A 19,304-nucleotide genomic window follows, 5' to 3' on the forward strand; every position below is an offset into this window, starting at 1 on the left:
GACAAAAAACTCAATCATCACTGAGAAAATGTCTTTGGTATTTGTTTTATAGATGTCATTAAAGAAATATGTACAAATGATGTGTCTTTCTAACTTATAGACACAGATTTGTCACAGATTTGATCAGTTTTCTTGCTGGTTTGTCTTCTGTAGGTCTAACACTGCTTCATCTAGTTTTTTGTGTGTTTTAATTATTTACAGGTGGCTTATACACAAACAAATCAAAACACACATTTCCCCTAAAACATGCAGAGAAATCCAGCAGCCATTTCATATTACACCATTTCACGGCACTGCTAATTCCTGATGACCTTCTATCTGCTCCCACCTGCCAACATGGCTGACTGGAATGACCAACTGTCCCACGTTTACTGATATGCGGAGCACTCAGTTATCCTGTTTTAATGTAAACTCTACCAGAAATCGGTTTTAATAACCAACAAACCACACTAGAACATAAAACAGTAATCTGGATGCAACAACTTTTCAAAAGTTGGTAAAAAAAAAAAATAGCTTCAAATTTTTGCCACTTTTTTTTGGGCCAGATATTTGACACTGTTTGTAATCTCCTTTCAGGAGGAGGAGTTTAGCTAGTTACTACATAGCCAGTAGTTTAGCAGGACACAGTCTTTGTGATCTATTTGTGTTCCTGACTGAAGGATCTTGATTTTCTGGTCCTTTGTTTCTTACATTACACCTGTTTTGCTACATTATGCCTGACAGCAACATGAAAACAGAATTTAGTGACAGACTGATTGTCCACCAAAATTAATCGTATTGTTATTGTTGGAATAAACTCTAGTGTTTCCACTGTCATTGTAATAGGAGGCTGTCACCTTCCCATCCCCCAAGTGTCAAGCTGTTTAAAGATATTTTTCCTATAGAACAGGTTTGTACTTAGTCCTTTTATTAACAACTAGACAATCTGATGTTATTTAGCTTATTTAATCTGATGTTATTTAGCTTATTTACACGGCAGATTGTCATTTCTCTTCTACATCTGCTCCATCAACCACCGCTGAGCCATTCGTACTAGACGAAGTAATCTTTAAGAAGTAAAGATCTGTGTTCTTTATATTCACTTTTCGTCGCAACTGAAGCTTTCTATTTCTGTAACAACAGTCAGGAACTGCACAAGTCCCTCCAGATTTCTTTGGCATAATTTATAATATAGTGTAATTTTCATTTCTTCTGCTCCGACATGCAAACAAAATGCCACCACAGCATTGGCGGAAGGTCCACTGCTGGTATTTTCCCAGATTTTTCTGTAGACACAGTCTATAAGTACAGCCTTAATGCAAATATTTCCCAAATGTTTGTTTTGTCTTTGGGTAATGGTTGATACAGATCCTGCACTGGTGGTGCATTTAACTGCAAACCGGAAATCTGGATTTTGAACTAACATTTGGTTTAAAAAAAAAAAATAAAAAAAAATAAAAAAAAGTACTTTTAGAAGTCTGGTTTAGTTGCAAGGGTATAAAACATTAAAGAAAGTACTATCAAAGTGTGATTAGTTTCAATAGTACATGATTAGACTTACTTTTTATATCAACAATAAAAACCAATAAACTCAAAAACAGCATCTATTAATTGTGCTGTGTTTCGAGGCTTTATTTTGGGCCTTTTGCTCGGCATATGTTGGACACATTACCATCAATGATGATTCTCTTGAGTACATCTCATGTCTTGTGTGGATCATCTTTGTTTTTGCTTTGTCATTATTGTTGTACACCGTTTTAAATTTCCTTGATCTGCCAGGGAAAACAGATGGAAAGTAGCCACTGGCTACGTCTGGCATATTTACATTTTAATGTCTATCAATATGCGCTGTCTGTTTTAAATAAAGATACCTGAAAATTGTCAGGTATTTGTCTAGTCAGTTGTTCCCGATGTAGCTACACAGTTTGGGACTTTTATATTTGTAATAAAAACTGCAATAAAAACATCTAAAAATGTGAAAAACAGCTGAAAAAGTCCAACAAAAACTTGAAAAGATGGTCAGAAACCTGGAAAAATATGGCTCAAGACCGCTTGAAAGAACTAGAAGAAATTCTGGCCCCTGATCGCACAACTTGACACCTCCTAGAATACCTGTATGTCTCTCAGCTGGTCCAGCATTCGCAGTTGTTGTTGCTCCCGTCCCGCCAGGTCTGATGAGAGCTCCTGGCATGTGGAAAAAAGAAAGGTCAAGGTTTGCATTATTACTTAAAAACAAAAAAAAAACGACTGAAAGAAAGTCAGGGATGGAGAAAAACACACAAGCAGGGAAAGGAAATATATGATGGCTTCTAAGAAAATACAAAGAGTTCAAGAAGCAAATATGGAGATGAAAAGTTAGAATATGCAGGACAAAGGCTGTGGAGCTTGTTTACACTGCTGATAACAGATTATCCACAACACCACCCACAAAAGTGGGTAGTTGCCCAGGTTTACTTATAGCCACAAGTATCAACCCTGATGTGCCGTGCAGGGCAAGTGAGGCTACCAAATGTACCTAAACAACATTTCGGTATTTACAGCGCTGTTAGTTGGGGGTAATTAGTCATACACTGATTAGTCTTAGACAAATTAAGACTGCGTAGAAATTCTTCCACCACGTTCTCCTCATTATACTTCATTTTTGCTCATTTACCACTAAAATGAACAATTCTTGTGTTGATTTGATCCCAATATAAGATGCCCCTGGGTGAAGTATGCAAACACCCACTTCATCTCTTCACACAAACTCTACAGCAAGGGAGGTGTGGGTGTCTAAATACATCTCAGTGAAAGAAACATCAGAGATTAGAGGATTTTAGGATTCCAGAAATGAAGACATTTCCGCTTTTAAATTACAAACACCACCAAATGCTGAAAAACAGAAATGCTTTTTGTTCCTTGTTTTTAATGAAGGGAGTGACACCCTGCTCAATTTTGAGACGGATAAATGGAGTCTGGTTTACAATCCGTCTATTCAAGCTGTCGCTTCATCAGATCAGGTTAAGAGGATAGAGAGTTGGCAGATACGACTGCGGATGAGAGGCACACTAAAATATCCCCGGTTCGGGGTAAAGACGGCAGGGACGGTGAAGTCAGAAACATCTCTTTGTTGTTTTCTCCAAAGCAGTGGCTCACAACCCCTTAAAGAATCCCCTGGAATGCTGTGGTTCAGTAGGATAAACATGAACCAATCAGCTACCGTAACTCCACTAGCTCACTGAAGTCACTAAACCATCACTGGTACACATGAATCCAAGTAGTTTGTTTTTTATCATTTTTTTATTAAGAATATATGTTTTAAAATATGATAGCACTTGACAACCATTTTCAAAAGTTTTAGGCCCCAAAAGACGTGACTCTGTGTGAATAAAATATCCAGATGATAAATAGCTTAGACAGATACACCTCAGCTTGTCTCTGTGGGGACGTGGTCTTAACAATCACACAGGGTCAGCCCAGCCAATCCCCCTGAGTGGTCTCCATAGAGCAGGATGCTCTATGGAGGTTTCCAACCAACTCTGACTCTACCATCTGAATGTTGCAGCTGAAATGAAGCCTCTGCCTCAGGTCTGAACAACTTGTGCGTTCAGACCTTGGTTAGAATCAGTGCTTATCTGAGTTCCTGTTGTCTTTCCATCATCTCCAACAACTCTGCTCCTTCTCCGATGGCACCAACAAGACATTTTTAGGCAAGACAACTGTTCATTGGAGATTTTCTCTTCTTCAGACCGCTCTCTGCAAACCCTGGAGATATGTTGTGTGTGAAAATCCCAGTAGGTCAGCAGTTTTCTGGACCATTCAGACCAACAACCCCACCACATTCAGTACTTCAATCCTATTTCTTCCTCAGTCTGATGTTAAAAATTGTCTTCAGCAAGTCATAACAAGCAGTTGAATGGATGGACCAAACAGTGACCAGTCGGGGTGGGAAAACCAAATCAAAAAATCGAAAATCGGAAATTGGGATTTTTTGGCTTCACAATTTTAAAATCAACTTTTTAACAAAAAATAAATAAAAAATAATAATTATAATTATTATTAACAATAATTAATAAAAAATAATCCATTATAAAAAATGTTGTCATTTTTATTGTTTTTATTGATTTCTTTACTTGTTTTTTGGGGGGGCATTACAGCGGCAGAATGATGGTCTGTTGTTTTTTTTCTAATTGAAATCAAGAAAAATGAAAAAGTTTAATTTATTTTGTTTTTAATCTACAGAAATCAGCAATATTGAAGAATTGTGGGAATCGCAATTTAAATCGAATCGGCACCCAAAAACTCGGATTCGAATCGAATCGGGACAAAAGCATATCGTCACAGCCCTAGTGACCAGCAAGTTTAGCGGTGAACAAAGCCTGACCTTCGATGATCCAAAACCTTCTGCTTTTAAGAATGAACTGATATGAGACATGAATCAGACTCTGTCCACAACGTACACACCTTCACCTGTAAGCTGAGTTGGAGCGCCTCCTTCTCCTTACAGTCCAGAGCCCTCTTCAGCTCTTCAACCTCACTGAGGACCGAAGCGTTGCGCAACTGAGCTCGCAGCTCGGCCACTTCTTTCTCCAGGTCTGAGCGGTCTACACAGATGACACACAGCAAGACAGACAAGCCGGTCAGAACACATAATGACAAGAAACTACAAGACAAACAGAGAAAAAAAAAAGTGACCATATTTTGAGACGGTTTCAATTTTAAAGACATTATTTTCAAACTATTTCCTTTCATTTCCTTGAAGAAATTGTTTTGATGTTGAATTTTCAGGCTTGTTTACAGAGTTCACTTTGATCAAGCTTTCAACAGATGTGATCTGAATAGAAACGTAGATAAAATAAGAAGTCTTAGAATGACATGGATGCCAAAGACTGAATGATTAAGTAGTCATCCATCTTTTTCAGCTAATTATAATATAGATCGGTCCTCTTTTCCAATCTAATGCCACAGTCAACATAAATTCTTTATTGTCTCACTACAACTTAAGTTGTCCTTTCAGCGTGTTTACTCCCAGTGGCCCTGCAGCGAGCCTCCCATCCTCCATCGCCCTGCATTCCCCCATCCCTACCCTCTGCTCTCTAATGCTGATCCAGCAGCTGGCACTGTGTGTGCGCTGTTTGGAGATTTTCCTCTAATGATCTCAGCTCCACCAGTAACTCAGAAAACTGTATTAATCAGGTTCCTTGTTTCAGTTGGTCCGAAGAGTCAGAGTCTGGCTGTGAAGACCTCACACACCCACACAGCATTTGTTATAAACTGTGTGTTTTAATGCAAGGTACACCAACTGTGTATATAAAGTGTATATAAGTGTGTTTTATTTACAGAATCAGCATTTCTGCCAGCAGATGTCCATCGTACTTTCTTTATTGATGGGATTTGCTGGGATGGACTTTAACGACAACGTTGCATAAGAACTTTGATGACTGAAAGCTAAAAAAAGGAATTTACTCATTGAGTTTTTAGAACTATTTACAGAACAGATTCTGAGTTTCAAGTAACATAAAGGATATATGGAGTCTCCAAAAAGTTCGCAAGCCCACCGATTAGGGGTGTTCAATATTGTTTGGTTTTTTTGGGGTTTTTTTTTAACAATTTCCAATAAACCGTCTTAATTTCTGATACAGATATCAACTTATACTGATATTTTTGGAGCAAGTTGTACCAAATAAACAAAAATACCTGGCAAACTATATGCGACATCTCTTATAATTTGTCATTTTGAGTTAGAGGAATCTCAGCTGAAGAGTTTGATATCTCAAACTTTCTTCTTAAAGTAGCCTTTACTACCAGAGTAGTTTGACCCTTTAAATAGGCAACTGAAGTTAAAAAAAAAATGTAGTTAAAGCTTTATTTTAAGACAATGTCTTTTGTCTATCTCAGAAGTGTAAAATCCATGACAGCACATTTTTTAAAATTTTTTCCTCAACATAAAAAAAAAACAAGGTTTTCTTAAATGTGTTTCTTGGGTAACTCAAACCTCTCCCTACAAAATTCTACATGTCAGTCTTCAAAAGAAAAATTCAGAGTTGTCTATTTTTGTAAGATCCATAACGCTGGATAATTTGTCATGTCTCTCAAAATCCAAAGGGTCAAAACATTTCAAATTGCAGGCTTATCTTTATCCCAATAAGTGTAACTAAAATATGTATATTCAACTTTCTAATTCAAATCAATGGCTTGTCAACTCTTAGTTTATTTCCAATTTTCTATCTGAATGTACCATCCATACGCTGGAATTGCCCATATGTAACATGTACATGTTGCATAAAAGTTGTCATTAAAAATGTAAAAACCGATTCTGATCCTGCATTTTAATGTAAAAAAAAAAAAAAAAAAAAATCTTGTAAAATGACTTAATTATTGGGATTAAATGATTCCAGATAAAAACAATTTTTAAAAAAATCTTTAAGTATGGGCATTAATGCAGTTAAGAAATATGAGAATGATCTTTTAACCCAGCTTTTTAACCATCTGCTGAATCTGTGTTGTCTTCTGCCTTCTTTCCTCCAGACAGTTCAGTACTTGACCCTTCCAGTTCACCTCTTGCTCCTTCCCGGTCTGTGTGGCCCCCATGCAGCTGAGCGCCGAGCTGAGGAGTCTCCAGCCGCACCCTCTGAAGTCCTGTTTTCTCCGTCCTTGTCCTTAACAGCTCGCTGCGCATATCCTCCACCTGGGGAATCATCAACACAGCCGGCAGACAGAGAAAAGACATCTGACTGTAGGCAGCGGGCAAAACAGAGTGATCTGTAAGGCATTTTTCTGTACGTCTGCGCGCTAAACCAGGCAAAGAACCAGAAAACAAACCTGTTGCACGAGGGACTCCCTGCTGTCTTCTGACTGCTCCAGTAATCTCCTGGCTCTCTCCAGCTCCTGCTCCACCTGAGGAAAGCAGAAAAAAAGACAATCAAGATAAGAGATCAACAGAAGCAGGTTACTGGCAGCAATGATTATACAAAAAAAAAAAAAAAAAAAAAAAAAAAAAAAAAGCTGGGACAATGCCATGTTCACCACTGTAACATTCCCTTTTCTGTCTCGCGCACCAAACGTTTCTAACTGTAAGACTCTACTAGCACTTTTGCACCCTCATACCATCGGAGGGTAATGGTTTTGAAGCACTGATAGGAAGCTAAATGGTTCTCTTCCTCCTTCACATGGAGAAAACATCCATAACTTTCATCCACACAGAGATGGGTTCATCTTCTCAGAATCTTTTGATCACATTTTAGGTTTATCTAAAGACTTATTTCCCAACTATCTGGCTAATATTAATGACAAATGCTGAATATTGCTGACTGTTCAACATCTACCCACCTTCACCTCTTAGAAACTAGTCAGAGCTGACGCAGGAGGTGTAACAAAGATAAACAGGCCACCACCGCAGCATGAGAAGGTAACACTGAAAAGAAGCATGATGGACGCGACTGACACACCGCTGGATTTAATATTTTAAAGCAAACAGCACCAAACCATGCATACTGCATGATTAGTCTAAATGTTTTACCGTCATGTTGTGCTGCTGATGGCGAACTGAGGAGACGGTATGAGGAATGCACTAACCAGCCAAAAGAATTAAAAACAATACAAAGTCTCCACGAAGTAAATAGTTAAGAGTCTCCTATTAGATAAGTACTGGAGGGATGTTGCTTCAGCTGGCAGCGAGCTACCAAATGCCAGCTGAGGCAATGAGAAGTTTCTTATTTCTAATCTAACCATGTTGGAAGAAACATCCCATAGTCATGGAGGATACATCAATCCGTTTCAGAAGGCAGAATTATTGGCATCGAGCAAAGAAAACACGGAAGAAGACGCTTTCTAAAACTGGGTTAAGAGCTGCCAGCACATTATTACAAACTGGAAGGATGGCGGGGAGCCGTCGTGTGGAGTTTGAACTCACGGCTGTAATCATTAGCCGTATGTAGGAAGATTTCCACATGCACGAGGTGAAGAGAGCTCAGGCAGCTGGGACTCATCCGCTGAGACTACACCACCAGCAGAACTGAAGATGCTGAATGAGGTTTTTCAATCAGTGGATTTTATTTTTTCTCGACTGATTACAAACCCAGAAGTCATGGAGCTCGGATTGTGAAAGACCAGTTCTGGGAACAAGCATAGATTGGCCACAACAGAGTCCAGATCTTAACCCCATTGAGAAAATTCCTTTTAGATAAATCTTATAATGGGTGGGGGGGGGGGGGGGGGGGGGGTCTAGCCATCTCTTATTTATGCTGCCACAAGCTTACACTGCTGATGGACGTCAAATGATGCACTGAGCACTTCCTTTTCATCTCTCTCCTCTTCGTCTTCCATGTGGAAACATGACATTACTGGCATCATTAACATGTTTCTCTTCTTTCTGCAGGTTTTCCTGGATAAAAGTCACGGCGCATGTTGGTCTCTTTCCTGTCTTCTCCACCCCAACCACTCCAGGCAGATGACCATCCTCCCCTAGCCGGGTTCTGCTGAAGGCTTTCCTTCCTGTTAAAAGGGAGTTTTTTCCTTCCCACTGTCGCCTCATGCATGCTCCGGATGGGAGATTTGATCGAAGCCAAGACTGAACGTTATCTGTTGGTTTTTCTTAACTAAACTTTTTATTATGAACTGGTTTAAACTGATGTGTCCGTAGAGTGTCCCGACGTGACACTGTTGTGAAGTGGCACTAAACCAATAAAGCTAAATTGAATTGAATTTTTGGGATGTGTTGGAGAAGGCTTTCCACAGCGGTCCGACTTTCCCGTCATCAATACGAGATCTTTGGAAAAAAACTGCAGAAGCTCATGGGAACAAGCCGGAGGGAATGAGTGCTGTAAACAAAGCTAAAGGTTGTCCAACCACACATTACAGACAGACCTTTTTTCATGGTCAGGTAGTGTATTTTCTATACTTTCCCAGCTTTGTGTGTGTGTGTGTGTGTGTGTGTGTGTGTGTGTGTGAGCAGCAATGTTCTTTTAAGTTCTATTCAGATGTATTTCCATTAAATGAGCAACATAACGCTTCGGTGTTTTTTGTCACATTCTTGTCAACCACAAATTTCTCGCTAACATTAGCCACACACATATTTCTTCCTTCGTGCCGGCATCAGCAACACGCAGCCTACAGATTTTTCATGAGATCTTTTCATTAATAATAAAAAAACCTAAAAACTTCTGACAAAGATATGAAAGAATGACTTCTTGCAACAAAAGAGCCCCCCCCCCAACATGCCTTGCATCAGCGCATACTGAATGAGTGCATATAAATGGTGGGTGTGGTAATGGCACACATCACACTACCTGTTGCCATGTCAACACACAAAGGAAATTATAGAACAACACCTTTCAGAACTATGCAGCCATTTTTCCATCGGCACAAAGGGAACCCCTGTAAGTGGAGAAATTCCTTTTAATATTTCATAGTGATTAATATTCGTTGGTGTTGCGTATCTATCCACTGTAATTTTTTTCCTGAAGGAAACACTTCAGTGGATCCATTTATGAGGGAGGCTGTTACCAGCATTCAGCATCCAGCATAGCAATAAACTGGTGCAACCCATTCCAGGATCCTGTGTTTAAATGTGCACACAGCAAAGTGTGTGTTAAGTGTGTGAGCGGATCACTAAGGAAAGGAGAAGAAGGGCTGCAGGGGAAGGCGTAGTTGTTTCAGACAAAACAAGCAACTGCTGAAACAGTACTGAGAGGATAAGGTCGCTCGTTCTATCAATGAATCAACAGAAAGCATGCGAAGCTCTTTAATAATCCCGATTGACTGAAGTCATTTTGATGTTTTTTTGTGATTGCATTCACCTTGGACTTCTCCCTCTCTGCTCTCTGCAGCCTGGCCACCGTGGCCTCTTCTCTCTGATGGGATTCAACTTGCCGCCTCCTTAAAGTCTGCAAAACACAAACAAAAATCCCATTCAGACTCCTGCATCACCGCATCCCTCTCACCCTGGCACCCCACCCTCCATCTCGTTTACTTGGAACAAGCTCCTGGCATGGTGGTGGATTTGCACCAGAGCTTAGATCCCACTCTTTCTGAGCCGGCTGTGGTGATGAATTACCAGCTGCTCGCAGTAACATCTTACCCAAGTGACTCATCATCTGTTTGATTCACATCACAGCGGCTCCATCGGTGGGGAATAAATGTGCCCTCTGCTCTCCCTCCTCTCCTGCTCTTCAGTGGTAGAAGAGATTATTTTCCTCTTCATTTCCTCCTTGTTGTTTATTTACCCCTAATTTTTGGACAAATCCATTATTTCCCATCACCCCAGGCCCCGCTGGTGTACTATTAGGGCACTACGGTGGAGTCGGATGCAAATGAATCTGTAGCTGCTATCATTATACGGCGCCATCTAAAACTCCTGCAACGTTTGTTAGGCTGCATGCGGCTCCACAGCGCCCCTCTGTGGCTCACCAGGAAAATGCAGCAAGCAGACAGGATACAGAGACTATAATGACAAAGAAACGCTTCAGTAAGTTTGAACATTAAACAACATCATGCGGACAGTGGATGATAAGGACGATTTGTCTGGCTAAGTGGAAATGAGCAACATAAGCATTTAGCTATCAGTCTAAATCACCGACACAAACGCCATGATGGAGATCTGTCAGCTAAAAGGGATTCAGACAAATCACAGCGCCTCGCATCAAGTCGTCCATTGCACTTCTTCACATACATGTTTTTCATGCAAGTGGAGGCTCTGAGGGAGACGACGTAATTTGCTGCATGGATTATGGAAACCCTTGAGTGAAACGTATGATCTATGATATGAGGAAGTGTAATTAAAATTGATTTGTTATGAATTCGCTCTGATCTGCTTCTGCTGTACGCGGAGAGAGGGAGAGAAACCCCAACATGCTCGCACGTTTGGCTTATTTAGCTGGATCGAAATAAAACATAAGCTGAAGCCACAACAGCAGAGAATATTTCATTATTTCATAAACAAAAAAAATTTAAATTGTGGAGGTTTCACACTGAAAAGCACACACAGGCATTTTTAAGACTCATTTGCCAGCTCAGCAGAGCCATGTAGGGCTTTCACTCTCTGACAGTCCACATACACTCACCGGCTGCATCATTTGCTTGTTAACGCACATATATCATCACCCCAATCACATGTAGGCATGCACCCATACCAGGATAGGTATCAGGCTCTATATCAAGCGTGTGTACTCGTACTTGTAATAAAAGTGTACCGATTCCACAAACTGATACCTGAAACCAAACTAGTCAAGCCAGAGCAGATGTGTTTGATGACATGCTTCGGACGTGTTTTAAAAGAAATAAATGCTTTGAATTTTAAAATGTGACACTTTATGTTACACTAAAAGCAAGATCTTTGTTTCAAAACCACACATTTATAGTTGTGTTTACGTAAAATGTGCCAAATTATAATAAAACTTGTTGAAATTGTTAGATCTGTAACAGTAACAGTAAAGGATGAGTCATTTATTACAACCTAATGAAATCCTACACAGTTATAACAGCAATAATAACCAGAGTCACAATAATGTTCACATAAACAGATTTGGTCAATATTGGTATCGGCAGATGTTCAAGTTTCAGATATCGGTATCTGATTGGAACTCCCAAAAACTGGATCGGTGGATCCCTAATCACATGGCAGCAACTCATTCCACTTAGCCTTGTAACCTGATCAAAACATCTTGCGGAAGTTTTAACGGCTGTAATGAGGTAGAAAGAGGATTTAAAGACGAACTTTCTGACCTTTAAACTCCGTGTTCTGACTTGTTCGGTGACACAGCGCCATCTATCACGTGCAGCTGCTGCTCAGTCGCCTCCAGAGTCTGAGAAACCGTACCATACAACTTTTACATCCGGGATGCTGTTTAACACTGCAGCTGAGTTTTGCTTCACTCCAGAAAATACATTAGCTGTTTCCAAACGCCGCGGATTCAGCTAACGCAAGAAAATTAGAAGAGGGAAAGAGACAAAACAAGAGGCATCATGAGATCATCTTCTGCTGGCTGGAGAGAGCTGACAGGTCAGGTAGGATGCAAGATGGATGCCGAGTTGGCCGTCGACAGGAGGCGCGTGACGGGAAAATGCCAAAAGTTCTGTAGTGTCTTTAACCCTTTATCAGGCACTCAATGAAATACACTGAAATTAGAAATTTTAACCTGAAATGATCCTTCTGGTATGTTCCAAGACCTGCATTCTGTTGTTACATTAATAACAAAACAAAAAATAGTTTCATGCTGAATATGATAGAAAACAAAGTGATGAAAATAGTCACTTGCCCCATAAAGGGTTAAGTGACTCTCAACATGATGTGGTTGTTTGAATATTTCAAAAACTGCTGAGATTTTTCCACACGCAACCATCCCCAGGTTGTGTGTGGAAAAGAGAAAACATCCAGTAAGCAGCAGGACGAAAATGTCTTGTTGATGTAAGAAGTCAAGCAAATGGGAAGATTAGTTGTGGATTGGCATCAATCAAGCACTGAGGTGTGTGGAACAGCACCTCTGGATGGACTGCAACTGCAGAAGACCACTCCTCATCACAGACTGGACAGACTAAACTGGACAACAGAGGACGGGAAAACAATGCTGCTCTGATGAGTCTCCATTTCAGCTCCGGCATTTGGGTGGAAGGGTCAAAATTTGGTGGAAATGTTGCAAAACAGCTCGTTAAATGACACCAAAGTGAAGACAGCATTACAGGGAAAAAAAAAAAAAAAAGAACGTAGCCTGGTAGAGGTAAGGTGTACCTAATAAAGCGGTCAGTGTGTGTACTTGCCATTTTTCATACCTTCACAACTTCAGTATTACTTGTTTAAAAGTCAATAAGTTCTTTATTGATTACGTGCACAATGTGAGAGCCGCCATTTTCATTAGAATATTTGCAAATCAAGACAAATCAGCTTGACTTCATGTCACTGCTGACCGTGCATCACAAAACCTTCATGCACACAGCAGCAAATGTGCACAACTTTCCTCTCATCTCCTGGGCGAAGTGGCGTCTGCTGCTCCTCCGTTGGCTGACCTGCACACAGCTGTGCTGTTTGGTGCAAGACAATCGACCCCGCTGACAACTACTGAATCAAATGACGATGTAGAAGTAGAGCTGGGCGATAATCGGATTTTTATCTCAGTTACAATCTGGGTTTTCAAAGGGTGCGATTCTTTTTTCTCTTTGCAGTTTCCTCTCCTGCTGTCTTCAGCTGCTAATCGAGCGTCTCTGGCATTGCAGCGCTGTGCTGTAAACTCCTCCCACAGCCGCTTTGCTTTCATTCAGACACTGTTGCCAACTTGGCGACTTTCTCCCTAAATCTGGAGACTTTTATCGTTAAAAGCGACAAATCTAGCAGCTTTTACTGGAGTTATTGGAGACGTTTCTGATGTATTGGCGACTGACTTGAAGGCACATATTGTTCTGCAGTTACTGTAAGGAAGGAGCAGCGGGAGCCTCTCCCGTCCTAAAGCACTCCCAGGCGGCCAGTCTCAGTCGGCTCCGGCTGCAGGTCAATGTAGAATAACTGCAGTAGGTTGTGGACGTTCACAACCATACCATTGTCATCGAGAACTGGCTGCATTATTTTCGTATACATAGTTCGGCGAGTTAAACACTGTAATATCCCTCCATTACGGGGCGTTACCATAGCAACGTGTTAATCGGCTGATTCAGATCAGCCGTCTTTTAACAGGTGAACGAGAGAAACACGCTGCGGTTGTTTGGCATAAAACGTACATACAAAGTAAAATAGTTCCTATAGAAGCGGTAAAAGCGGATTAAACAACTCGGAACCGTCCATTAGACGGTTATAATGCACGACACGGAGTCTAGAACATCACGACGCGCAGTGTTTAAAAATACTGGATAATTGTGGTAAATAATCGAGATCTCAATTTTAGTCAAAATAATCGTGATTATAATTTCGATCATAATCGAGCAGCTCTATATAGAAGCAGCACAATTACAGTTGCAAGCACTTCATTTCAGAAAAAGTTTAACTTAAGAAAGCAGCATGAAAAAAACATCAAGCATTTTCAAGGATTGCAGCTCCAGTAAGAAGAACATCACAGTTTTAAGTTAGAAATGAAGATTGATTTTTAGTTCTCACACAGAAAGAAGTCATCATTTTATCTTATGACACTTGTGTGGAATGAAAAGACGTCGCTGCGTTATTATACGTAAAACACCCGATCGCTGAAAGGATGATTTCTTGTTATGTGGATCGTTTTGGTTTCTTTTTCAGAAAACCATTTCAGCAGTAATTCTTCTTCTATTTAATCGTTCTGTAACAGAGAAGGCAGCTGCAGCCGCTTGTGATATCTTGGGAAATTGAGTATTAATAAACTGCATAAATGTCAAAAGTCTGGGAGAAAAAAAAAAAACTAAAGAAATCACTCGGCATGACCAATCGGCATTCGGTGGTGCTGCGAGACTTTTATTCCAAGGAGCAGAGTGCTGCTGACATTCCTTTATCAGTGAAACACCTCAGTGTGTGAGAAGAACGGCGAAACTGAGATCAAAGAGGGAAAACTCTCAAATACGACTGAAAACTTCTATTTCACACAAACACAATGACGTCATCTGCAGCCAATGCGACTGATCAGACCAGCGTCCGCCTGGCAAAATGCTTTCAAGTCCACTTTACTGGAGCTGATTCGGACCCGGATTTGTTGCCTTCACATCCATGATGAGAGTCTCCAGTTGGAGGCCGTTTGAGGACAGTGAACTCATCGTCATGATGAAGAAAGTGGTTGGAGAAGATGCTAGCAGAGGTAGCCATTAGAGGACGGCGAGGCTTGAGCCACAAGGAGACACGGTCAGCTACAACCCTCAGGTAGGCTTTAATGTTTAAAACCATGCTCAGCTCAGCTCACGGGCTTAAAAAAGCCAAGAAAACACCCCCCAGAGCATCATCTCTGTGTTCAGAGATGATGCTCTACATGCCTTGGTTGGAGTTCCTCAAGGTTCTGTACTTGGACCAATACTCTTCACGCTATATATGCTCCCTTTAGGGCAAAATTATTAGACAGCATGGAATAAACTTTCATTGTTATGCAGATGATACTCAACTATACTTATCCTTTAAACCAGATGAAACAAATCAGCCCAATAGGCTACAAAATTGTCTCATAGACATAAAGACTTGGATGTCTAGAAATTTTCTCCTCTTAAACTCAGATAAGACTGAAGTAATTCTCGCTGGATCTGAAAAACTCAGAGCTAAATTTTCCGGTTTTGTAATGAACCTGGATGGCATTACTTTAGCTTCTAGTGCTACAGTGAGAAACCTTGGAGTAATATTTGACCCTGACCTGTCCTTTGGCCCACATATTAAGCAGGTTACTAAAACAGCCTTCTTTCATTTACGTAATATAGCCAAAATTAGTGATGCAGAAAAACTGGTTCACGCTTTTGTTACTTCGAGACTAGATTACTGTAGTTACTTCGAGACTAGATTACTGTAACTCTCTATTACTGGGCTGTCCTAAATATGCCCTGAAAACCCTTCAGCTGATCCAGAATTCTGCAGCCAGAGTCCTGACCAGAACCAGCAGGAGAGATCATATTTCTCCAGTTTTAGCCTCTCTTCATTGGCTGCCTGTTGAATCTAGAATAGAATTTAAAATCCTTCTCCTTACATATAAAGCCCTCCACAACCAGGCACCACTATATATCAAATACCTCATTGTTCCTTATATACCAAGTAGAGTACTTCGTTCGCAGACTGCAGGCTTACTTGTGGTTCCTAGAGTCTCAAAGAGCCGAGCAGGAGGCAGAGCCTTTGGTTATCAGGCCCCTCTCTTATGGAATAAGCTCCCAGTTAGTGTTAGGGAAGCAGACACCCTCCCCACCTTTAAGACTAGGCTGAAGACTTATCTTTTTGATAAGTCCTATAGCTAGGGATGGTTAGCATCCCTTAGTTATGCTGCTATAGGTTTAGACTGCTGAGGGACATTTCCTGATACACTGAGCTTCTTTCTTTTTCTCTTTATCTCTTTCTTTTACCCCCCCCCCCCCAATAACAGTGTTGCATCATTAACATGTATGTCTCCTGTCTCAGCAGGTCTCCCTGGCCGGGAGTAGCAGTTCCTGTTGTCTGTTGTCTTTCTGTCCTCTTCCCCCCACACAGCAGAGGCAGATGGCTGCCTGTCCTGAGCCGGGTTCTGCTGGAGGTTTCCTTCCTGTTAAAAGGGAGTTTTTTCCTTCCCACTGTTGCCAGTGTGCTTGCTCAGGATGGGAGATTGAGTTGGACTCAACTCAATCTGTTGGTTTCCTTATATAGGCTATTATGAATTGGCCTTCATTATGTTTTCCCCTCTGTCTGTAAAGCGTCTTGAGATGGCATTGCCGTGATTTGACGTTATATAAATAAAGTTGAATTGAATTGAATTGAACCAGTGCTTGTTTCAGTTACTGGGACTTTCTGACATCTCCAACCAGTCTGACCATTCTTCCCCAACACCAACAGGACATTTTGTTTTGAACAAATGCTGCTCGGTGGATTTTTTTTCTCTCTTTCTATTTTCTGTTAAGCTGATTGTCTGAAAATCCCAGAAAATCAGCAGTTTCCTAAATACTGAACCCAGCTGTCTGGTATCAACAACACATTCAAGTTCACTTAAAAGTAGCACAGCGTAACTTCCTCACCTTAAGAATTTGCATTTCCATCTCATTTTGAAGGCACAGTGACATTTCTGTCATCCATTCCTGGAGCCCGTGTTACCCAGCAGCAACCTCCGGCTGAAAAACTTCCCTTCACAACTTTTTACTTCTGTGATGCTGCATTACGTTGCAGCTCAGTTTGGCTTTACGCACCACGTCCCACTCTGACGGGACATTAACACGCCGGCCGTTTAAAGCAAAACACTGCTGCTGATACATCACATCACAGAAATGGAAGAGGACTTAATCAGAGAAGGACAAGAAAAGAATGCAAGAAAGGGACAGTGCAAGAGAGGACACTGGAGACACAAGTAGACCGACTTTTACTGGCTGGAGAAAAAAAATCTGAAAAATACTCAGAGATGCAAGAAGGATGCTGAGTTAGCTGCCGTTAGAGGGTCTGCCAAAGTTCAGAAAATCCTCTTTCTTCCTCATTCTGATGATTGATCTCCATCGAGCATGACGAGATGACTGAGTTGCTGTCATGTGATTGGTCGTTTAATTATTATTAATACTAAGGGAGGGAAAATTGAATCAAAAAAATCAAATATTGAAATTTTTTGCTTCACAATTTTAAATTCGATTTCTTTTTCTGTTAAATCAATTTTTTTCAAATAAATAAATAATAATTCATTAAAAAAATGTTTTGTCATTTTTATTGTTTTTATTGATCTTTCTGTTTTCTTCTTGTGCATTATAGCGGCAGAATGATGGTCTGCCTACTGTGTGGTTTTTTCTTAACTGAAATCAAGAAAAATAACGAGCAAAACAAAGTTTTGTACATTTTTTTGTTTGTTTTAAATCTACAAAAATCAGCTATACTGAAAACTTGTGAGAATCGCAATTTAAATCGAATCGGCACCAAAATAATGGGAATGGAATGGAATCGGGACAGATTCATATCGTCACAGTCCTAAGAACCTCTGAAGTCTCAGACATCGCCCCTCAAGCTCGACTGATTTTAACTCTGGTGTGTTTCGTGTGGAAGAATTTGTTAACGTTTGTTATCCCTGTAAACAAACAACTCGAGCGAAGTCCCCGTTTGATCTGGGCGCATCTCGCTGCTGAACCTACGAGCTTCCACGACGTCTCCAGTTTGACGTTGTGTCTGAATGAAAGGCAATGTGAGCTGCGCCGTGGAAACACGGCAGCAGATGAGCGGAAAGAAAAGAGCGTCACCTCCTGCAGCTCGTCAGACACGGCCCCCTGCTGCTCTGGCTTTCTTTCCCCCTCTGCGCGCATCTCTCTCTCCAGCTCCTGCAGCCGCCGCTCCACACGAGACGACACCTGCGGACGAGAAGAATGAGGACGCCCTCCAGTCACGCTAAAACATCAGCGGCGCTCCGGGCGGCGTCGGAATGTGATTAATGACACAACAGGAAATGAAAGGCGTGGGCGAGGAAAGATCTCCCTGATAAGTGACTGGAAGTAATACACCGGCGATGCAACAACTCCCCGTCTGCTCAGGAAGCAGCGAGTCCAACCTGTAAGGGACAGTTAATGCCTTTATCCTGTCGCGTCCGCAGACAGGTTCCAGATAAAACTTATCCAACACATCGGCCGTTTGGAGGAGCGCATTTGTCACAGCGCTGACGGGGAACTGAGGATCCATGTGCTGGGGAATCATAGTGAAATATGTGCTGCAGTTATTCCTATAAAGCTGCAGTAAAGGAAACCATCTGCATTTTACACAGCAGCTTTAATTTCTTTTGTTTTGTCCTTTAAATTTCTGCTGCTTCTTTTTTTTTTTTTTTTCCTTTCTTCACACTATTGGCAGCGAAATCCGCAGTCACAACTCACCGAGTCCTGTCTTTGCGAAGCTGTCATGTGCTCTGTGAGGCTCTCCATCGCCCGCCGGGTGTCGATATCAGACCTGCAAAACAAAACAAAACAAAAAAAAAAACCAGACAAGTTCTCTTCCAAAACGTCATCGATCAGAGCGCAGTCGCGTAATCTGACGCCGCTAAAAATAATTGTCCAGCCTCAGACGGCAGATCGATTCGCTCTGGTCAGCGCCGCGTGGGAGGAGAGATTTCTTTTAATAACTTCAAAATGTCAAATTGTAATCTGCGCCCAGAGGAAGATGTGCAGCGTTCAGACTTTGCCGCATCATCTCTTCAAATTTCCACTGATTTTTTTTTTTTTTTTTCTAAATCACTAAATCAGACGTGAAAACCAAGCATTTCTTTGCAAAGCTGAAGTAAAACCTTAAGTCTAGTGGATGTGAAAAGTGAAGGATCAGTATTCTGCACCGTTCTGCAGAGCCCAGAACTCACATTGTAAAAATCAATGGACAGGCTTAAGGAGAGAAGAAAGAAAAAGACAGCATGAAAATCCTTTTCCACTTATTGAGACTTAGTACGTCAGTACCAAATTAATAAAGCATTAGCCAAACATCCCAAGTCTGCTTCTGAATTCTTGCAAACATTCAACGAGCTTTTTGTTTAAAGGGGTGCTATTATGGTATTTGGAGTTTTCTGAGCTTTCTACAGTGTTACAGTGTTGAATCCTCATCAGACATGTGAACGACACTGTTTTTTATCACCTAAACGCATGTTTGAGTTTGAGTTTGAGTTCCAGCACGCTCTCTGTTCGGTTTCCATGGCGACATAAAATGCGTCGTTTTAGAGTTTTTTTTCTACTTGGAAATCCTTGTGACGTCCCGGGGGATAAGGTTCGGTGATTGGTTACCTTCTACTGGTTAACAAGGGCAT

The 19,304-nt window shown here is 41.0% G+C and overlaps 1 protein-coding gene across 1 annotated transcript in view; it reads right to left on the reverse strand.

The window, feature by feature from the left end:
• cep128 (centrosomal protein 128) overlaps window positions 1-19,304 on the reverse strand; it is a gene marked incomplete at its 5' end in the record, with an annotated part of 72,418 nt that overhangs the window by 47,557 nt on the left and 5,557 nt on the right. The window contains 7 exons of the mRNA XM_079254926.1: window positions 2,092-2,163; window positions 4,423-4,562; window positions 6,499-6,646; window positions 6,781-6,855; window positions 9,756-9,842; window positions 17,770-17,877; window positions 18,391-18,463. Coding sequence (XP_079111052.1) covers window positions 2,092-2,163; window positions 4,423-4,562; window positions 6,499-6,646; window positions 6,781-6,855; window positions 9,756-9,842; window positions 17,770-17,877; window positions 18,391-18,463 — 703 coding nt within the window. The remainder of the gene's footprint in view (window positions 1-2,091; window positions 2,164-4,422; window positions 4,563-6,498; window positions 6,647-6,780; window positions 6,856-9,755; window positions 9,843-17,769; window positions 17,878-18,390; window positions 18,464-19,304) is intronic.

Source organism: Telmatherina bonti (genome assembly GCF_933228915.1).
Source record: "Telmatherina bonti genome assembly, chromosome: 16".
Lineage (NCBI taxonomy): Eukaryota > Metazoa > Chordata > Actinopteri > Atheriniformes > Telmatherinidae > Telmatherina > Telmatherina bonti.